Raw genomic sequence first — 16,412 nt, forward strand, 5'->3', positions numbered from 1 at the left:
GGTTTTGCCGGAGCTAGGAGATTCTTCATGAGGCCATAATTTATTGCCCCACAGACGGTAAGGAGGATCGCCCTTCATTTGGCAGCGTCCTCATCCCCTTCCAGTTCGTTGTCCATGAGGTATTAGTCGAGTCTCTCCACGAAGGCCTCCCAATCATCCCCTTCTGAGAATTTCTCCAGGATACTAACAGTTCTTTGCATTTTCGCGCGGTTGTTCGTTACCTCATCGCCAATTGTTACGCTCATAATAAAGGATGAAACTGAGTACTGTATGCAATGAGTAAGTGTGACCTTAGCTCCTTTAATTGAACTCCAGAGTGCAAGTACAGCGTGGGAGGCCTGCTTATATACAGTGCTCCCAAGGGATGCTGGGATCCCTTGGGACTCCAACAGGTCGGCCCTCTAGTGGTGGTGTGATACAGGTTGCCAAAGGTTACATACATAACACTTCTGATTTGTGTCTTGTACATGCTGGAAAAGCTTTGGGGAGTCAGGAGGCGAGACATTCACTGCAGAATATCCAGCCTCAGACCCGCTCTTGTTGTCATAGTGTTTATGTGGCGGCTGGTCCAGTTAAGTTTCTGATCAATGTTGACCCCCAGGATGTTGATGGTGAAGGATTCGGCTATGGTAATGCTATTGAATATCAAAGGGAGGTGGTTAGACTCTCGCTTGTTGGAGATGGTAATTGCCTGGCACTTGTGTGGTGCAAATGTAACCTGCTACTTATCAGCCCAAGTCTGAATGTCATCCAGGTCTTGCTGCATGCGGGCATGGACTGTTTCATTTTCTGAGGAGTTGCGAATGGAACTCATGACTTATTAGCATTAGTGTGATTGGCCTGCATCTATGGTAGGTACATGCCCAGGGTGTTCCCTGGGGACAAGGATCAGGAAAATATACCGCTTTCTTTCTGGCCTCTACCAGTGGCTGTGTGGACATACTAGTGATCAGAAAACAGCAGCACAAACCACTGCAGTGATTGTAGTACTGGGGCACTGATGACTCCAGAGTCACAAGGGAATAAGTAATGGGAACATGGAGATGGCAGAAACTCTGAACAAATATCTTGTATCAGTCTTTACGGTAGAGGACACTAACAAAATCCCAACAGTGGACAGTAAGGGGCTATGGGGGGGGGGGGGAGGAACTGAACACAATCACTAAGGAGGTGGTACTCAGTAAGATAATGGGACTAAAGGCAGATAAATCCCCTGGACCTGACGACTTGCATCCTAGGGTCTTAAGAGAAGTAGCGGCAGGAATAGTGGATGCACTGGTTGTAATTTACCAAAATTCCCTGGATTCTGGGGAGGTCCCAGCAGATTGGAAAACTGCAAATGTAACGCCCCTATTTAAAAAAGGAGGCAGACAAAAAGCAGGAAACCATAGACCAGTTAGCCTATCATCTGTGGATGGGAAAATGTTGGAGTCCATTATTAAAGAAGCAGGAGCAGGACATTTGGAAAAGCAAAATTCGGTCAGGCAGAGTCACCATGGATTTATGTATGGAAAGTCATGTTTGACAAATTTGCTGGAATTCTATGAGGATGTAACGAAGAGGGTAGATAAAGGGGAACCAGTAGATGTGGTGTATTTGGACTTCCAGAAGGCATTTGACAAGATAAAAGTTCATGGAGTTGGGGGTAATATATTAGCATGGATAGAGGATTGGCTAATGAACAGAAAACAGAGAGTCGGGATAAATGGTTCATTCTCAGGTTGGTAATCAGTAACTAGTGGGCTGCCACAGGGATCAGTGCTGGTACCCCAACTATTTACAATCTATATTAACGACTTGGAAGAAGGGACCGAGTGTAACGTAGCCAAGTTTGCTGATGATACAAAGATGGGAGGAAAAGCAATGTGTGAGGAGGACACAAAAAATCTGCAAAAGGGCATGGACAGGCTAGGTGAGTGGGCAAGAATTTGGCAGATGGAGTATAATGTTGGAAAGTGTGAGGTTATGCACTTTAGCAGAAAAAAATCAAAGAGCAAGTTATTATTTAAATGGAGAAAGATTGCAAAGTGCTGCAATACGGCGGGACATGGGGGTACTTGTGATGAAACACAAAAGGTTAGTGTTATGTCTCAAATAAAGTAATGTGACTGAGTACTGTAGACTTGAGTAACTGTGACCTTAGTCTCTTTATTCTGACTTCAGAGTGCTGGCACAGCATGGGAGGCCTTCTTATATGCAGTGCTCCCAAGGGATGCTGGGATCCGTTGGGACTCCAACAGATGCGCCCTCTGATGGTGGTAGAATGCTGGTTACAAGGTATTGCATACATAACAGTTAGCATGCAGGTATAGAAAGTGATCAGGAAGGCCAATGGAATCTTGGCCTTTATTGCAAAGGGGATGGAGTATAAAAGCAGGGAAGTCTTACAGTTATACAGGGTATTGGTGAGACCACACCTGGAATACTGCATGCAGTTTTGGTTTCCATATTTACGAAAGAATATACTTGCTTTGGAGGCAGTTCAGAGAAGGTTCACTAGGTTGATTCCGGAGATGAGGGGGTTGATTTATGAGGAAAGGTTGAGTAGGTTAGGCCGCTGCTCATTGGAATTCAGAAGATTGAGAGGTGATCTTATCGAAACGTATAAGATTAAGAGGGGGCTCGATAAGGTGGATGCAGAGAGAATGTTTCCACTGATGGGGGAGACTAGAACTAGGGATATAATCTTAGAATAAGGGGCCGCCCATTTAAAACTGAGACGAGGAGAAATTTCTTCTCTCAGAGGGTTGTAAATCTGTGGAATTTGCTGCCTCAGAGAGCTGTGGAAGCCGGGACATTGAATAAATTTAAGATAGAGATAGACAGTTTCTTAACCGATAAGGGAATAAGGGGTTATGGGGAGCGGGCAGGAAAGTGGACCTGAGTCCATGATCAGATCAGCCAAGATTGTATTAAATGGTGGAGCAAGCTCGAGGGTCATGTGGCCTACTCGTGCTCCTATTTCTTATGCTCTTATGTTCTTAAGTGAAAACCTCATCATTAGATGAGTCACAGCACCTCATTAACATTGCAGAGTTTCAGGCAAAGTTGGGGCTACTGTCAGCAGTGACCAACTACCAGGACTACACCAATAGTACTCAGCTCCAGCAGTCTATGAGATTAGCCAAGAAATACTGTCCCTCCAATTTTCCTTCTATTCATGTGAAGAAATGCCTGGCCTCCAACTGTGTATCCCCCTTCCCAATAATGGTGGGAGCTGTGACCAGAATCTCACTATGTAGGGAAAGCCGATCCACATTTTAATGTATTGTTTCAAGATAGTATCATTCTGATGCTTGAACAAAATACATACAGTATCGTTTAGTTTGGTAGCAGAATTGTTCAAAATTAATTTAATTTCCCAAAATGAACAGAAGCACTTTTGAGGGAGAAAATCATGTCTTCTGACCAATGTCCAACTATTAAACTGAGAATGGAAATGTATTACCCTGTTTAGTTTGCATTTCTTTTTGTTTGCTCTCTGTCTCACATCATATACAATGACATGACTGGATTAACCCTGCCTAGGCTGACCTTTGCTGTGATAAATGGGAGACCAGCTGGTTCCATCAGCTGTATATACATGATCAACACAGCAATTTAAATGGAGAAACCTTCCCCCCCCCCCCCACCCCCACCGCCCCTTCCCTTTAACAATACTCTCAACAGGAGATACGAGATGTGTAATTTGAGTTCCTGGGTAAACAAAGAATGTTTTAGAAAGAAAGAGAGAATAGAAATTGCTTTACTGTGACACAAATAGAAAATACAAATAGCTGGTTAGCAATTAGCTGTGGATTTTGGAATTTTACTATGTCATGCACTACCTTGACCAATAACCTACATTCAGCAGAGATCATTTATATAGCCCATCTCAAGGTACTGCCCTCCATGTGACATATCTATCCACTATCATTAACTACAAACTCACTTACTTTAATTAGAAATGTAAAGTTGGTCAGATGTTTTAGCAATATGTTATTGAAATAAGGGAAAATAAATGAGAGCGAGTCATGTTAAGGTAAAGTAAATAGTGCAGGAAGAGGAGAGCTCATGGACCAATTCTAGCTAGTTGGTGGTGTAGAAAGAGGAAGTGTGGATGTGAGGAGAGGAGTTGCTTTAATTATAAAGATACTGCTCCAAATGTGGGTTAAACAATGCATCTCTAGGAAAAGAGATTTCATGACAAATCATGACAACTGAGAAAGGAAAGTATAGGTCATGTCACATTTTATTTATACTGCAACAAACTTAGGTATTTAATTGAAGTCTTCATCACCAGACTGGACAGAGGTTGTGCCATTTGTGTCTCATTGCTTTGTTGAAGGGCCATTGTCAGCTGGCAAAGCGAGACACTTCATCAGGTTTGAAAACAAAAGGTATGATCGGTGCCAAAGTGATATCATTTATCTCTGCCCTGACAAATTTTTCAACTGGAATTCAAAAATAAGAGGAAAGAGGTGGGAACTACACAGCTAAAGGTTATTTTACAATCTTCCACCATGATGGGCTTTTAGCTGAGTTTTTAGAGTGTTCTATTTTGAGCTGTTCAATTAACCTAAAACTGTAAATCTGACCAATTCAGCAATAATTTGCTTTTAGCAGACAAGGGAATAATTAGTTTATTCATAAATACTGCAGTAAAAACTAATATAGTCTAAGAGTGCATTGAACAGCAAATCAGTGTACCATGCTGTTGATGAGACATGACTTCAGTTTCACAAAATATTTGATTTTCGGTGATGGTGCCAAGAGATAACCAGGTGCGACTCATGAGGCAGTGGTGGAACAGAGGAAATGTGAGAGTGAAGAATTAAAAAGACAAGAATCAGAAGGAGATTAGTTCCTTAAGGAAAGAAAGACTTGCATTTATATAGTGCCTTTCACGACCACCGGACATATCAAAGTGCTTTACAGCCAATGAAGTACTTTTGGATTGTAGTCACTGTTATTGCACCTCCTACAGATCAGGACAACAATCGCAGAAAGGTGGGAGCAGGATGCCTCCCACCACCCCAACAAGCATAGGTGGTGCCTGACAGCAGAACAAGGGAGAAAATCAAGAGTTTTTGACTTACATACTGTCACAGAAAGTGCTTACTGTAAAGTCCTTACTCTACAGTATGAAACCACACGAAGCACATTGTGGGGACAAGGTCACTCTGTGACCTTAACTCTTTATTCACAGGACTCCAAAGACAATGACCCTGCACGGGACCTCCCTTTTTATACCTGTGTGATCAGGTAAGGAGTGTCTCCCACAAGTTCACCCCTGTGGTCAAGGTGTGCATCTAGGTTTAGTGTATACAGTAATACAGTGGTGTTACATTGTGGTTACATACATGACATCACCTCCCCCCCACCCCCCGCCTTCCAAAGTCTTATTGGGATCATTGGTTTAGTCTTTCAGGTGGTCTACGCTCCCTCGTGGAGTGCCGCAGTTGGTTGTTGGACACTGACATGAGTGTCTGTCACCTGTGGTGATTCCAGCCTGTCCGGGCTGACCGCAGGGACTGTGCATTCTTCTGATTGCTCTTGTTGCTCGTTCACTGGCGGTGTTGTGAGCTCCATCTCATGGTCTTCTTCAGGTTCTTCCGTGTCAATGCTGAACCTTTTTTTTGCTTGGTCCAGATGCTTACGGCATATCTGACCATGTTGAGTTTTACCACGATGACCCTATTCCCCTCTTTGTCAATTACAGTGCCCTCAAGCCATTTGGGCCCCATGGCGTGACTGAGGACGAATACAGGATCATTTATTTCTATACATCTCCCCCTCGAATTACGGTCGTGGTACTCGTTTTGTGACTTGCGCGTGCCCTCAACTATGTCGGTCAGGACTGGGTGAATGAGGGACAACCGAGTTTTGAGTGTCTGTTTCATTAGTAGCTCTGCGGGCGGGATCCCCGTGAGCGAGTGTGGGTGGGATCTATAGGCCAGCAGGAGACGCAATAAGTGGCATTGTAGGGAGGATCCTTGAATCCTAAGCATACCTTGCTTAATGATTTGGACCGCACGTTCCGCCTGGCCATTGGAGGCCGGCTTGAACGGCGCAGTCCTGACGTGGTTGATGCCATTGCCCGACATAAACTCCCGGAATTCGTAGCTTGTGAAACATGGGCCATTATCACGAACCAGGATGTCCAGCAAGCCATGGATTGCAAAGATCGCACGTAGGCTTTCCATGGTGGTGGATGACGTGCATGAATTCAGAATGATGCACTCGATCCATTTCGAGTACGCATTTACCACAATAAGGAACATCTTACCCATGAACGGGCCCGCGTAGTCAACATGAATGCGTGACCATGGCCTGGTGGGCCAGGGCCACGGGCTGAGCGGGGCCTCCCTGGGGGCATTACCCAGCTGGGCACACGTCGTGCACCTGCGAACACAGTGTTCCAGGTCTGAATCAATTCCAGGCCACCAAACGTGTGACCGGCCACTGGCCTTCATCAGCACAATGCCTGGGTGCTCGCTGTGGAGTTCCCTGATGAATGCCTCCCTGCCCTTCTGGGACATAACTACCCAGCTGCCCCATAGTAGGCAGTCAGCTTGGATAGAGAGCTCATCCATCCATCTGTGGAACGGTCTGACCTCCTCAGGGCATGCTCCGTGTGCGGGCGCCCAATCCCCAGTCAGGACACATTTCTTAATCAAGGATAGGAGGTGATCTTTGTTTGTCCAGATTTTGATCTGATGGGCTGTGATGGGGGAGCCTGCGCTGTCAAAGGCATCAACAGCCATGACCATCTCGCCGTTTTGCTCTGCTGCCCCCTCAGTGGTGGCCAGTGGAACCTGCTAAGCGCGTCAGTGCAATTTTCAGTGCCGGGCCGGTGCCGGATGGAGTAGTCATAAGCAGCCAGCATGAGAGCCCATCACTGTATGCGAGCTGATGCGTTGGCATTGCTAGCCTTGCTGTCTGACAACAGGGATGTTAATGGCTTGTGGTCCGTCTCTAATTCAAACTTCCTACCAAAGAGGTACTGATGCATTTTTTTTTTTACACGATAGACACATGCAAGTGCTTCCTTCTCGACCATCCCATATCCCGTTCTGCTTGAGAGCGCAACCTGGAGGCATAAGCCACAGGTTGTAGTTGACCCTCAGCATTGCCCTGCTGCAACACACACCCAACCCCATAGGCCGATGCAGCACATGTCAGAACCAATTTTTTACAAAGGTCGTACAGGGTCAACAACTTGTTTGAACAAAGTAGGTTTCGCGCCCGATCAAAAACCCGTTCCTGACAGTCCCTCCAAAAACCAATCACAACCCTTACGCAGGAGCACATGTAGTGGCTCCAACAACGTGCTCAAGTTCGGCAGGAAGTTCCCGAAATAGTTCAACAGTCCCAGGAAAGAACGCAACTCTGATGTGTTGCAGGGCCTGGGTGCTCGTCGAATCACCTCTGTTTCGGATTCGGTGGGCCGAATTCCAACTGCAGCAACCCTCCTGCCCAGAAACTCAACCTCAGGAGCTAAGAACACACATTTAGACTTCTTGAGTCGCAGGCCTACCCAGTCCAGTCGGTGTAGCACCTCCTCCAGGTTGTGAAGGTGTTCCTCGGTGTCTCGACCCGTGATGAGGATGTCGTCCTGGAATACGATTGTTCCAGGAATGAATTTAAGCAAGCTTTCCATGTTTCGTTGAAAAATCGTGGCCGCTGATTTAATGCCAAATGGGCACCTGTTATAAATGAACAGTTCCTTGTGCGTGGTGATGGTGGTCAGTAGTTTAGATTCATCAGCCAGTTCCTGGGTCATATAGGCTGAAGTGAGGTCCAACTTGGTGAACAGCTTGCCGCCTGCCAAAGAGGTCCTCCGCTCTCGGGAGCGGGTATTGATCTTGTAGGGACACCCGATTGATGGTGGCCTTGTCGTCGCCACAGATCCTGACAGAGCCATCCGCCCAGTCGCTGAATTCAACAGGCGAGATGATGCGCTCTCTCAACAGCCGGTCCAATTCGCTCTCGATCTTTTCCCGCATCACATACGGCACAGCTCTGGCTTTGTGGTGCATTGGCTTGGCGTCCGGGGTGATGTGTATCACTACTTTAGTGCCTTTGAAAGTCCCGACGCCAGGTTGGAATAGTGAATCGAATTATTGTAGGACTTGTGAGCACGAACTTCGCTCCACAGATGACATTGCGTGAACATCCCCCCATTTCCAGTTCATCTCAGCTAACCAGCTCCTCCCCAACAGTGCGGGACCATTGCCTAGGACAATCCAGAGCAGCAGCCGATTCACTAACCCATTGTGTGTGACAGCCAACATTGCACTGCCTAGTACCGGAATGATTTCTTTAGTGTAAGTCCGTAATTCTGTCTCAACACGTGCTAATTTGGGTCTACTGGCTTTAAGTGGCCATAGCTTCTCAAATTGCTGAACGCCCATGAGTGACTGGCTGGCCCCAGTGTCCAGCTCCATGCATACAGGGATACCGTTTAAAAACCCTCATCATCATTGGTGGCGTTTTGGTGTATGAACTGTGAATATTCGCCACATGGACCCGCTGAACCTCGGCGTCCATCGATTTGCCCCAAAAGTCATCCTGCCTCAAAGAACCCTCTTCTGGTCCATCTGCCTCATATATTAGTCTGGTTGCAGACTTCCTGCACATTCGAGCTACGTGGCCACTGAGATTTCAGTTCCTGCAGACAAACTGTTCAAATCTGCAAGATCTAGCTGAGTGTTTTCCCCCACACCTGCAGCATGTTAAAGTTTCCATTGTTGGGAACAAAGGGACTATGGCCAGGCAATCCGCGCTGACTGTCCCTTTGACTGCTCTTAAGTATCCTATTAGTGGGTGTCAATGGCACCATCCTGGGCGGCATTGTCCACTGTGATGGCGTGAATCTCCGTTCAGCCTGCTATTGTCTCTGTTGAAGTCCTACTCTGGGGTCTATTGCTGCCTGGGGTGTGTCGGACTGCCCCTGCCTGCCTGCGGGGCTCTGAGTCGCATTGATGATTTTGAGTCCCTGATCCATCGCTGCATTAGAGGCAGAATTGCGCGCATATATTATTTTCGTCTCTTCCTCCCCCGCCATGAAAGTTTGAGCTAATAACGCCGCCGCTGCCAAGGTCAACTCCTTGGTCTCAATTAATTTGCGGAAAATTCCCGCATGACCAATGCCCTCGATAAAGAAGTCCCTTAGCTTCTCCCCCCTGCAGACGTCTGTGAACTTACAGAGGCTGGTCAAACGCCGGAGGTCCGCTACGAAGTCCGGTATGCTCTGTCCTTCACGACGTCGGTGGGTGTAGAATCTGTGTCGGGCCATACGTATGCTACTCGCCGGTCTGAGGTGCTCCCCATCAATTTGCTAAGTTCTTCAAAGGTTTTGTCCACCGGCTTCTCCGGTGCTAGTAAGTCCTTCATGAGCGCGTAAGTCTTTGGTCCGCAGCTGGTCAAAAGATGAGCCCTTTGCTTGTCGGCCGCTGCATCCCCCAGCTATTCTTTCATAACAAAGCTTTACTGAAGCCTATCGACAAAATTGTCCCAGTCTTCCCCAACACAGTACCATTCCTCTGTGGGTCGTGAAATCCCATCATCGTCGCCAATGTAAAGTCCATACTCTACAGTATGAAACCACACGAGGCACATTCTGGGGACAAGGTCACTCTGTGACCTTAACTCTTTATTCACAGGACTCCAAAGATGATGACCCTGCATGGGACCTCCCTTTTTATACCTGTGTGATCAGGTAAGGAGTGTCTCCCACAAGTTCACCCCTTGTGGTCAAGGTGTGCATCTAGGTTGAGTGTATACAGTAATACAGTGGTGTTACTTACATGACACTTACAATGAGTTGCTATTTGTTAGAACACACCATGCTGTGCAGTCAAAGAAGCTGCAGCTTGCTGTATGTAATAACCTGTTGCATGTTCTTTTTTAAAAGCATTGATCAGCAATGGGTCCATTTGCATTATACCAGTTCCACAAGGCATTTTTATTGTGCAATTAAACTTGCTTGTACAGGTTTTTAAAATCATAAAGATTTTGAGAAATGAATAATGAAAATTAGTCAGGAATTTTGCCACCATAGCTTCACCAAAATTGCATCAGAAATCCTGCTTACGCAATTAAAAGGGGTTTCGGCCACCTTCCCGCAAATATATGGCAGCAGAGCAGGAATAGCTCTGAGGAAATTCCTGGCCATTGTTTCCATTGATTGACGAAGGTAGGCAAACTGCTAACAAGGGGGCATAGACTCAGGATTATAAGTAGACGGGTGATGGGGGAAGGTAGAAGAAATTGTTTTCACAAGAGGGTCAATAGAACATTGGCACCTGGTTTTCTGTGGAGTTTTCCCTATTGCCCAGCATAACTTTGGCGGAAGATTGCAGAACTTCCTAGAAAAATGGAATAAACAGTTTACACTGTTTCTCCGGAGTTTCCACTAAAATCCGGTGGATGACCAGAAAATCCACCACAGAAATTCTATCCCTGAATGTTTTACAAGTGGCTATTGAGGCATAGATTATAAAATAAATTAAAAGGAGGCTACTACTCTATTTGAAAAGGAAGAATATAAAAGGATCTAAGAAAAGTGCAAAGTATTTAGATTAAAGTAGACAGCTCCAGTTGAAGAGCTAGCATCAGCACAGGCACGATGGGCTGAATAGTCTCCTTCAATGTTGTAAATTCTTAAGATCCGAGAAGAAATGGTTCCGCTTCGACTACTGCTACTCTGGAATTCATCCTTTTACACTTCAGCCTAGATTCCAGAGCACTGGTGGCAACACAATGCGCATGATTACTCACAATCTGTTGCTTAAAAGTTGCAATTGTGACTTTCATTTCCAGATGGAAGAGGAGGCCAGTACAGTTGCACAATGCAAAATTCTGTAAGGGAGGAAGAGAGTTGGTCAGAAAAATAACCATTGCAACTGTTTGTTTATTTGTGACAGTATAGATGTAAAATCACCTCTAACAAAGAGTGTCAGCCATAGCTCAGTAGTAGCACACTTGCCTTGAAGTCAGAGAAAAGTGGGTTCAAGTCCCATTCCAAAGACTTGAGTGCAAAATCTAAGCTGACCCTCCAGCGCAGTACTGAGGAAGTGCTGCACTGTTGGAGATGTCATCTTTCAGATGAGATGTTAAACCCAGGCCCCATCTGCCCTCTCAGTTGGACATAAAAGATCCCATGGCACTATTTGATAAAAGAGCACGGGAGTTTTCCCTGGTGTCCTGGCTGATATTTATCTCTCAACCAACATCACTAAAAATATCTGATCATTATCTCATTGCTGTTTGTGGGATCTTGCTGTGCGCAAATTGCAGCCGTGTTTCCTACATTACAAGTGGCTACACTTCAAAAGTACTTATAAAACAAAACCAATGTGAAAGCTGATTTCACATTAGACGTGAAGAGTAATAGGTGGCTGAAGAAGTGTCTAAAGGAAAAGTATTGCTCCAAGATACAGAATAATATCACATGAGCAGTATTATTGTAAAAACGCATTGACATGACATAAAACCACAAAAGTTAACAGCACACAAGGAGGCCAGTTGGCACATTATGTCTCTTTGCTAGAGGAATTCAAAGCTAATCGAATTACCTTGCTTAGCCCTGTATCTTTCACCTGCTTCACAAATGTATCTACTGTTCCCTTCAAAAGTTGCATAGTCTCCGCCATAACTATTCCCTATGGCAAAGCAGTACATCCTCTCTGCATAAAGATATTTTTCTTAACATCTCTCCTCACTCTCTTAATGACAATATTAAATTGATGACCCCTCATCACTGACTTACCAACCAGAGGAAATAGCCGATCAAAACCCTTTATAATTATAAAATCCTCTATTAAATCTCCACTTACCCATCTCTGCTCCAATGGAAATAGTCTCAATATTTCAAGTTTCTCCTTATAACTATAGTTTCTCATCCCTAGTATCATCCTGATGAATCTTCTCTGTACAGTCAGTATAGTTTTAATGTTGTCTGTATAATGGGGCACGCAAAACTGCACAAGTGTTGGAAAATTGCTTAGGGGTTGTCGCAATTGGCTGCCATAATTTCGACGGAAAATCGGTGGAAATCCTGTTTACATGGTTATCCAGGACTTCACCGACTTTCCCGAGGAAATTCCCAGTGATGTACTCTTACTTTAAGTAATCATTGCCTTGCATAAATTTATCATTACCTTTTTGGTCTTGTAATCTCTGCCCCTATTTATAAAATGAAAATTGCTATTGGCTTTCACTTTTACTGATGTCAATTCAAACAACAACTGCACACAACATAACGATGAGTTCATTATTAACTTAAGTCCCATTTTTATATAAGCATAACAAAAGTACAACTGAGCACAAGACTGGAAATATCGATGTAGTATTGTAAGTTTAAAAGTCCATTCCTGTCAGGGATTATGATAAAGGGCCTTCTTGAAACCAAAAGAGAACACTCATCAATATGCAGACTTTCCCACCTCTGGGCAGTTTTGACTATTTTTAACTTTCCTGATTAAGCTAAAGGGACTTTTTATTAATAAAAATGACCTTTATCTAGCATCCCATGCAAACATTCTAACTAAATGAAAATTGTGGTTTCTTATAAAATTCTGGATAATCTTCAAAAACATTCCATTCTTCATTTATGACAGACGAAGACATCGGTTCAGTCAGAAATGACAACCAAACAAAATTATTTATTTTTACCTAGCGTGTACTGCATTAGTCTTTGGTTTTATGTACATTAAATACAGTGTTATGTAATTTGAATAAACTGAGCATAACCCCCACATCTTGGAAGTGTATAAATTGTCAACCAAAGTCCCCATATTGTAATTTGTTAAATGTCTTGAAATACAGGAAGAATAAGGGACAAATGGCTTGTGAATGGAGCAGGAGAAAAACAATCAGTTGCCTTGTCAGTGTGATGACGGAAAGCTGAGTATGCAGCTGATGGACTTCTCTGTTTTTGTTGACAGATCACACAGATAGACCAGAAACTAGATGACATCCTGAGCATGCTAAAAGACCAGCTTGCAATACAGCAGTTGCCACATTCTTCAGGGTCTACATCGCCAACCATCAAACACCTTGTCCCCACTTCAGAGACATCTGCAGTGAACTCAAAAGCATGAGGCCACATATGCAGCGTTTTTAATGTGTAAGCATCTGAACTGGTCAATGCCTCAGAATGCTAGTGAAAATGGCAAACTAATGGTGGATCCTCTTCTCTATAGATAATAAACTTGTGATGTAACTCTTTTGAAAAATGTATGTCTTCTCGGTAAACTTGGTCTTTTTTGTAAAATGTCAGCATCTATCTATACTATAGCTAATGTTCATCTTGAATTCTAAATCTGTTACCATAGCAATTTAAAGATGTTTAATGCTCTGAACATGAAGCTAACAAGAACCAAATGAGTGCTCAGATCCTCCACATCATTCAGCAGGAACAGTGATTACTACACACAAGGCTTTCGCTTTCCTTTTTTTTGTCCTTGTTCAATTCACAGGAGTGGGCAGCCAGAAAGAAAAATAGTGGAGGGAACAAAAGAGATAGAAGGATAAAAATGAATACTTCAAAATAAAACAACTGATAGTTTTGATCTCCAGAGCTGAAGACTGAGAGCTTTGGTGTGGTACAAGTTAGGCAAAACAGAGTAATGAACATAATGTAGATAGAAATAAAAACATAAACTTGAATACAGTTACATTTGTATGATATTTTTGGCAGATAAGATAATTTTATCTTTGCTTGGTTTTATGAATGAGAAATTTTAACTGCCTATTTTGAAATGTCTTATGTTTTCAGAATTCACCAAGATAAAATAAATTCAGAATTATTATAATTCATAGTGTCACCAAAATTGGCTCCACCTATTGTGGGGAAGAGGGATCATTACTTACCTGCACTGCTTACTGTAATGGAGATTCTGTCAGGACCAGGAACAAGAGTTTGTTATAAAGAGATTACAATAAGAAAGCTTATAGTAGTGACATTCCAATGTAGCATATTAATTGTGTATATTGCATACAATTACAATATTATACTAATCTAATGAAGACCTCAGCTTTCAAATTTGAAAAACAGTAGGAAAAATGTAAGAAATGTTCATCTTTGTATAATACTGGGATCCTGAGTCGTCACAATCAAAGTGAATGGCAAATGTGAAAATAAACACATTACTAAAGCTTACATTAAAGGATGTGTGTTTTATCTAATTTACAAATATAGTTTTCAAAGTGATGGAACAGCAAATCTATTTCTCACCCACATCTCTTTAAATCCCTATTACTGCCTCAAGTAGAATGTTTGTCTCAGCACTGTCTGGTTGAAGCATGTGAACTAAAGTTGAGCAACTATCTTAGTGCCTTAGGCCAGAAGAAACCTTTCTTGAGGAGCAAGAGCTAATCCAAGACAGTCAGCATGGTTTTAGGAGTGGGAGGTTATGCTTGACTAATTTATTGGTAAATTAGTCAAACATTAATAAATATAACTAAACCTGCTTCTTCACCAAAACTACAAATTTCAAATCAACTTTGGGAATGGTAATCTAGCTTACAAAATCCAACTGTATCAGGCTAAGACAGTCAATTAGTCATGTACCTAGTTTATACGGGTGAGGTGAGTGCCAAGGTTGGAGTTCATCCAAACAGTACAAGTTTTGGTGTGGTATCTCATTATTATAACTCTTCCTTTGCAAGGCGGCTTATGTTGACTGGCAGCGGCAGCCTTTCTTTGGCACCCTTTGTTGTCTTCCACAAACTGTGACATGCAGTAATTTGGATGTGTCTATGCACTTTACAAAATCCTAACCTGCACTCACCCACAGCGAAGCCAATCATCGGAGGGGGAGCCGCACAATTACTGCTGAAACACAAGTTATTTCTAAATGTACTACATGCACAGTGTACACAAGAAATGTATGTTTATATCACAATGTACTGCACATGATACTCAGAAGGCTCTCCACAATTTTGCTGTGAACTTGTTGGTCCTGTTATACAAACTACATTTTTGTGTTTTCAGATTCTGTAGCTAGTATACCTATTAAATCTTATGTTTCTTTAAACTTTTCATTACACTTGCTGAATGTAAAGTAAAACCAGTTGCATTGACTGACAAAACTAGTTTGAAGCTGTCAGCAACATTCATTTCAATTAAATCAAACTTGAGGCATGTGTAATTAAAGGTGAAATCATGCTTCAGCATCAATGGCCCCAAATTCCTCTCCTTGGTGGTGGTAGCATATTTTATGTGTTGCAAACTAACTGCATACTTTGGAGGGCTCTTGTTTTTATAACAAAAACAACTTGTATTTATATAGCGCCTTTAACATAGTGAAACATCCCAAGGCACTTCACAGGAGTATGATGAGATTAAAAATTTGACACCAAGTAGCATAAGTAGAAATTAGCGCACGTGACCAAAAGCTTGATCAAAGAGGTAGGTTTTAAGGAGCGTCTTGAAGGAGGAAAGAGAGGTAGCGAGGCAGAGAGATTTAGGCAGGGAGTTCCAGAGCTTGGGGCCTAGGCAACAGAAAGTTCGGCCACAAATGGTTGAGCGATTATAATCAGGGATGCTCAAGAGGGCAGAATTAGAGGAGTGCAGACATCTCGAGGGGTTGTAGGGCTGGAGGAGATTACAGAGATGGGGGGGGAGGGGGTTGATTGAAGCCATGGAGGGATTTGAAAATAAGGATGAGAATTTTGAAATTGCGGCGTTGGTTAACCGGTAGCCAATATAGGTCAGCGAGCACAGGGGTGATGGGTGAGTGGAACTTGATGTGAGTTAGGACACAGGCAACAGGTTTTAAAATTCTCATCCTTGTTTGCAAATCCCTTCCTGGCCTCACCCCTCCCTATCTCTATAATCTCCAGCCCTACAACCCTTCGAAATATCCAAGCTCCTCCATTTCTGGCCTCTTGAGCACCCTTGATTTTAGTTGCTCCGCCATTGGTGGCTGTGCCTTCAGTTGCCACGGCCCTAAGATCTGGAATTCCCTACCTAAACCTCTCCACCTTGCTTTCCTCCTTTAAGATGCTCCGTAAAACCTACCTCTAAGATTTTGATCATCCGCCCTAATATCTCCTTATGTGGCTCGGTAAAAAATGTTGTTGAATAATGCTCCGGTGAAGCAACTTGGGATGTTTTACTACGTTAAAGGCGCAGTATAAATACAAGCTGTTGTCGTTAAATGGCAGAGAAATCACCTGTAATTCCTCATGACCATTTTTAAGTGTCCCTTCTTGAAAGTGCGAGGATAGGATTAGGTTTAGTTGTGAGCATCTCTACCGACCCACTCCTCTGCTTGGATGAGGTTCTGGGGAGCTGTGGGCACTGCAAGAATGTGTTCCAGGATGATTTGGCACCTTCAGGAGAAATTGTTTTACACAGCCTCACCACTTTGCTATTCTGAGACATTAGGGTAGATATTGAACTTGCCACTCGGGCATAA

The 16,412-nt window shown here is 43.5% G+C and overlaps 1 protein-coding gene across 1 annotated transcript in view; it reads left to right on the forward strand.

Moving 5' to 3' along the window:
* kcnq1.2 (potassium voltage-gated channel, KQT-like subfamily, member 1.2) overlaps positions 1 to 13,088 on the forward strand; it is a 1,103,902-nt gene extending 1,090,814 nt beyond the window's left edge. The window contains exon 18 of the mRNA XM_070901706.1: positions 12,933 to 13,088. Coding sequence (XP_070757807.1) covers positions 12,933 to 13,088 — 156 coding nt within the window. The remainder of the gene's footprint in view (positions 1 to 12,932) is intronic.
* Positions 13,089 to 16,412: the final 3,324 nt, after the last annotated feature.

This window comes from Pristiophorus japonicus, chromosome 15 (genome assembly GCF_044704955.1).
Source record: "Pristiophorus japonicus isolate sPriJap1 chromosome 15, sPriJap1.hap1, whole genome shotgun sequence".
NCBI classification, from domain to species: Eukaryota; Metazoa; Chordata; class Chondrichthyes; family Pristiophoridae; genus Pristiophorus; species Pristiophorus japonicus.